At 39.8% G+C, this 5,956-nt stretch overlaps 1 protein-coding gene across 1 annotated transcript; it reads left to right on the top strand.

The window, feature by feature from the left end:
• The first annotated feature begins 353 nt into the window (after nt 1–353).
• Nucleotides 354–5,452, top strand: LOC117449673 (leukocyte elastase inhibitor-like). Its single transcript, XM_034087466.2, has 10 exons — nt 354–420; nt 1,048–1,235; nt 2,195–2,302; nt 2,920–3,045; nt 3,209–3,326; nt 3,489–3,631; nt 3,922–3,999; nt 4,119–4,208; nt 4,299–4,479; nt 4,723–5,452. Exons 2-10 carry the CDS (start codon nt 1,053–1,055, stop codon nt 4,947–4,949), a joined length of 1,254 nt encoding a protein of 417 aa, XP_033943357.1. The 5' UTR covers nt 354–420; nt 1,048–1,052; the 3' UTR covers nt 4,950–5,452.
• Nucleotides 5,453–5,956: the final 504 nt, after the last annotated feature.

The raw sequence follows: 5,956 nt of genomic DNA, 5'->3' as shown, positions 1-5,956 counted from the left end.
ACACATTAAATAGGAAAATACTCTGAGCATGCGCAGTGTAGTTTTTTCAGTCACCGTTCACTTAGACAGTCAGAGGGAGGGGCAGGATCAGGTTTTGTCCCACATGGCTCTAAACAGCTGTAGACACTAATTAGAAGAACACAGACTAAAACAGCAATGTACAGACGAATCAGATGATTAAACATGATCTTAAAATATATTTAATATATTTTTTAATTTTTTTTTTGCATTTTGTTGTAATCATTATTTTAATACTTTCTGCTGACACTAGGTGGGGCTGTGCCTGCCCCTAATGACCAGTCGCCACTGCATGTTGGAATGCTGCCAGGCCACCATGACCTATAAAGTGACAACTCAAACTAGTTTTTCTCAAACGGAACCATTCCACATCACCTGTTCGCTGAAGAAGAGCCTCTGTCAGTAAGTTGATTTTCGTTTCATGTTGTTGATTTTGTTGATAATGCTTGTAAAGGATACCAGGAGTTTACCAGGTTTAATTTAACTAACAGTTCTTGATTTACAGTCATTCCTTTTTCACCTGGTTTCCAAAGGCAATGATGCAATATCTGTGTGATTTAACTGAGTTCCATAACTTTCCCCTTCTGATTAAGTAAATAACTGGATGTATATTTACTGATTAGTGACAAGGTTTTGGAACATAAATGATGGAGAAATGTCTGCACCTGTCTGGGAAAGGTAGAGCATGTTTTAAACGGGCAAGCCCCAAATTAAAACGCTAATTCAAGAGTATATTGCAAGGTGCTAACATTTTAAAACCTACAAATACTGAAGAGTTGGCAAATCAAACATAGATTTAACAAAAGGACAATATAAGTTAGGAAGATATTAAAAGTGCAATTATTTATAAAAGTAACAAATATTACCTCTACTTGTTGTTGAAAAAAAGACAACCAATCACTACCAAGACTACCAATTAAACATTTGTTAAAGCTATTTGTGTCTCAGCATAACTCAGCTAAAAGGGTAAATGCAATAAAGGTATGCTACAGTTTATAATGCAGTGATTTATGTTCTGCTCTGTATCAGACACAATGGCGACATCACCCCCATCCAAGATATCCAAGGCCAACACCACCTTCGCTCTGGACCTTTTCAAAAAGCTCAGTGATGCCGACAAGACCGCAAATATCTTCTACTCCCCCTTCAGCATCTCTTCAGCCCTGGCTATGGTGATGCTGGGGACCGGGGGCAACACATCCACACAGATGTCAGAGGTAGACACACACCTAAATGCGCACGTACACTGAACAATACAACGGTCCAGTTCTCAGGGTACCACACCCATTTTAAGTGTATCAACAGGCATGCCATTTAAGGTGAGTTGCTGATGGGGCTAGAATTTCGCAATCTTTGTATGCCATCGTGAGGTGTGGGTTTGGATATCAAGCTCTGTCACGTGCACAGGTTTTATTCTGATGTTTTTAACATTGATTGAAAGATGCCTTTTATTTAATTAAGAATGATATGAGGTGACCGAAGGTTTTGGTCTGGATTTCTTGCGGGGCATGGCATGAGAAAGTGCCTGCACATGCAATTAATTATTTGTCTCCCAGCAGCAGTTAGAAAAAGGGCAGGGATATGTTTCATCCTGCCTTGGTTGACAGGTAGAGGAATAGTTTGTTAAATTAATTAGGATTATTTTCAATGTATACAACTCAAATTTAAAACATAAGTGAGAAAGCACATGTATACCAATCACAAATGTGTAGGGTGTCATGTCAGTGGTGTAAAGTCACTTAGGCTAGTACATTTAATCGAATACCATACTGAAGTACAATTTTATACTTACTTTACTGTATTTACATTTCCTGCCGTTTATACTATGACCTTACTTACATTGCAGAGAGAAATACTATTTACTATTTAGCTGAAGCTTTAGTTGTCAATAACTTTTCTTACTAGTTCATTTTGCTGGCAATCCTTCTGTTCCTCTTCATTGGTGATGTTTTAAATGCAATTATCTTACTCTTTCTAGCAGGGTCGTAATTCTGCCTGGAGTCATCAATTATACAGAGGAAGATGTGCATGTGACTTGATGTGTACGACTATGTCCTTTGACCAGGCGCCAGAGAGTGCTTCTACAAGCTGTGTCTTTGTTTACCTGTGCATCAAACTGTATTGCCACACTGACCAAATGTAACTTAACAGTGATCCAACTCACCCCCCCCCCCAGGTCCTGGGTTTTACTGAGAAAGGGCAACCAGAGCAGACAGGAGCAGAGACAATGCTGTCGCAGATGCAGATGCATCAGTCCAGAATTCTGCCGGAGTGTGTGCGCAAGGTGGGAACAAAGCCAAATTAAAGGCGTTCATAACGATAAGGGTAAATGAGGCTGAACGTTATTCTATTGGTGTTACGTTTCCGTTTGGTCTGTTGATTCCATTTTTCAGATTCTTTCAAAAGGTGCTGTAGGTATAATAAGGAAAAGTTAAACTTCTGAAATCTCCCGGATTCTGGAGGTTTTGTTCAATGTCATTCTAATTACATTAAATGTTTATAACAATGACTCAAATATGTGGCTTTAAGGACAGCATTCCATGCTAAAGAAGGCCGTACAGTAGCATTATGCCAAATAACAAAAAGACCCTGAAACACACCTGTAGATTTTGGCCTAGCATGCATTCATGTTCAATGAATCACTTTTAAAGAGGTGCTTAAAGCTTGAATGTTCTCCTATGGATGCCTCAGTATGCACAGTCATTGCAGCGTTGAGAACCAGGGCTAACAATGATTTTGGTGTTTATTCTCATTATTTAACGGCCAAGCTGATCACAAGGCCGATGATCCATACAAGATTATGATACGTAATACGAGGTTTTCTTTTATCGGTCTCTGTGTCAGTGTTGTTTTTGTAACATGCTAATCCTATCTGGCTGTTTGCTGTTCCTGCCACCTCAGAATGATGAAGAGGATGTCCACGCCAGCTTCTCCAGACTTCTGAGTGAGCTCATCAAGGACGACGCTCCCTATGCCCTCAGCCTCGCCAACAGGCTTTACGGAGAGCAGTCCTACCACTTTGTCGAGGTGGGTGTATTCCTTTGTGATCCTCCACTGACGTTTTACTTGAAAATAGCCAGGTGTATCATACTTGTATAAAACTCATGCAAATTATATACTATTCTTAAAGTATTTCTTAACTCAAGTTCAAAGCATAATGAGTCTTAAAATGTGCTGTTTATCATTCCAGCGTTTCTTAGAAGAAACCAACAGGTACTACAGTGCTGAGCTGGAGTCTGTGGACTTCAAAGCCAGCGCAGAAGCAGTCAGGGTCAACATCAACAGCTGGGTGGAGGGGCAGACGCAAGGTGCAGCTCACAATAACTCATACACTCGCAGAGAACATGTGCCTACCTTTTTGTTTTCAGATTTTATATTTAAATGCTGTAAAGGTGGATCAAAATGTAATTGGGCTGTAAACATTGCTAGCTGCCTTAACGCTGGTATCTTCTTTCCTTTCTGTTCACCAGGTAGAATTAAGGATGTGCTTGCCAAGCGTGTGGTGGATAGCACGACCACGTTGGTGCTGGTCAGCGCCATCTACTTCAAAGGGAAATGGGACAAACAGTTCGAGGAGGGTTCTACTGTTGATGCGCCGTTTAAAGTGAACAAGGTAACACTGCAGTTAACCTGGCCATATTTCTAATCCAATTCAACCCAGTTTGTTAGGAGTAGGGAAAGCAGCATAAACCAGATGTTCTTGGTATTTTTTAAAGTTATTTATTGATGGTATTCAGATCAAATGGACTTTGATTGGAATATGATGGATATATGATTCTGAAATGAGCAATTCTGCAGATTGAATACTTTGACTTGTAGCACCCTATGGGACGACTGATATTTTCATATGATGGGCGATCACTCAAAAGGAAAAGGGCTTGTTGTGTTTGCTGCTTTCCTTAGAATGACTCCAAATGGGTGAAGATGATGCAAGAGAAAAGTACATTTCTTATCACCTCCATTACGGAGTTCAACTGCCAGGTAATATACATGATAATGTTTGTTTTTTAAAACAATAGATTTATGTATGTTAAGCAACATTCCATACCTTTAACAAGTTGGTGATTAGATTCAAAATGAAAAATGTAATGTTTTGACAGATCCTGGAAATGCCTTATAAAGGGAAAGACCTCAGCATGCTCATCTTCCTGCCCAATGAGATCGAGGACGAGACAACGGGCCTTGAGAAGGTAGAACCAGTCTATGGGTAGAACACAGACACAGACCGTTAACACATGCACAAACTGGCACACTAATAGATGATCTTGTCTCCACACTAGCTGGAGAAGGAGCTGACCTATGAGACATTTGTGGAGTGGACTCGCCCAGACATGATGAGTGAAACTGATGTGGAAGTGAGGCTGCCTCGATTCAAGATGGAGGAGTCGTGTGACTTGAAAGAGATCCTGATCAGCATGGGCATGGTGGACGCTTTTGATGTCACGATGAGTGACTTTTCAGGTGAGTCGTTTGCCATAAATATATATACTGTATATAAACAGCATCATTACTTTAAGAGCACAACATTTCTAAAAGAGTAACACTTTTCCATGCAGAAATAAATACAAGGATGTCTTTCAAAAGCCCAAAAGGTTGCGTTTGAAATCTAATCAAGCTTCAAGAAAACATTAGTTCTGTAAAACACAAGATTGCCTGTATTACTTCTAAAGCTTGCATCATAAATCATGTCTCCTCTGCTGACAGGCATGTCCCCAGCAAATGACCTGGTAGTGTCAAAAGTCGTCCACAAGGCTTTTGTTGAGGTCAACGAGGAGGGAACTGAGGCTGCTGCTGCCACTGCTGTCATACTAACAGAACGCGCTTTCTTGGTTCCGGTTACGTTCATCGCTGACCACCCCTTCCTCTTCTTCATCCGACACAATGTCACCAAAAGCGTTCTCTTTGCTGGCCGATACTGCTCCCCTGAGTGAGCGCTGCTGTATGTCCTGCAGGCACACGTTAAGGGCTCTGCACTCCTCCTGCATAAATCAATCATTTATAATACTTTAAAAGCTCATTTGTTCTTTTTTAAATTGCTCTCACCATGTTTATGTTAGCAAAATCATACACGAAAGCAAATTCCTGTGTTCCTGGACTATATTTTCCAACCATCCACGAGATTCGGTCTTTGCCCGTGTTTTTCTTGACACCCTGCCCACATTCTCCTTCTCTGTGATCCACGTCCTATTTTCACATTCCATTCATTATATTATTCATTCATCCGTCACAAGTGGACGTTTAGCAATTGTTTCCCACAGTCTTAATAACACATTTGGTCTAACATGTCATTATTTCTTCTGTCCATATATTGAGTGTATATGAATAATCTTTTCCTGTAATTGAGTATGAAATGAAATGGTCTTACTTCCAATCTGAATGTCTTACAAATCATGGCGTTCTCGTCTTTATCTAGAGAGAATATATCAATTATGTCAAGTGTTGACATTATGAAGAATAAAGAGTCTTTTGCAATATTTTTGTTTTCGTCATATTGTTTCGTGAAGTAGAAACAAATCAGTAGAAACAAATCGGTAGAAATAAATCTAAGCAAAGGAAGTCTGCAGTCCATATTGCTGGGCTCAAACAAATAATAAAAATATTGGAGAGGTCCTTTTCCTAGTATGTATGATCCACTTTTGCCACACCACAAAAGTAACCAAACATCGTGAAAAATAAAAAGATATAAGGTGACTTTAGAAGTCCATATGGTCTGTTTGGTAAGAGGCGATATGTAATGAACTATAGGTCAGATTGCGTACCTAAAGATCACCACCTGTTGGTACAGAAAATAAACTGAAGCTTAGAAAACTAAAACCATCACATGTTCGGCAACATGTTGCAGTTGTTGGTTCTTGACAATAGAATAGTCTTACCTTCCTTATAGCCATCTATTCCCCCAAAGATAACAACGTTGTACCTGTCAATGATATGATTACAT

This window comes from Pseudochaenichthys georgianus, chromosome 7 (assembly GCF_902827115.2).
Source record: "Pseudochaenichthys georgianus chromosome 7, fPseGeo1.2, whole genome shotgun sequence".
Taxonomy (NCBI): domain Eukaryota; kingdom Metazoa; phylum Chordata; class Actinopteri; order Perciformes; family Channichthyidae; genus Pseudochaenichthys; species Pseudochaenichthys georgianus.
The sequence above is the reverse complement of the archived record's forward strand: the minus strand, read 5'-3'. Positions and strand labels throughout refer to the sequence as shown.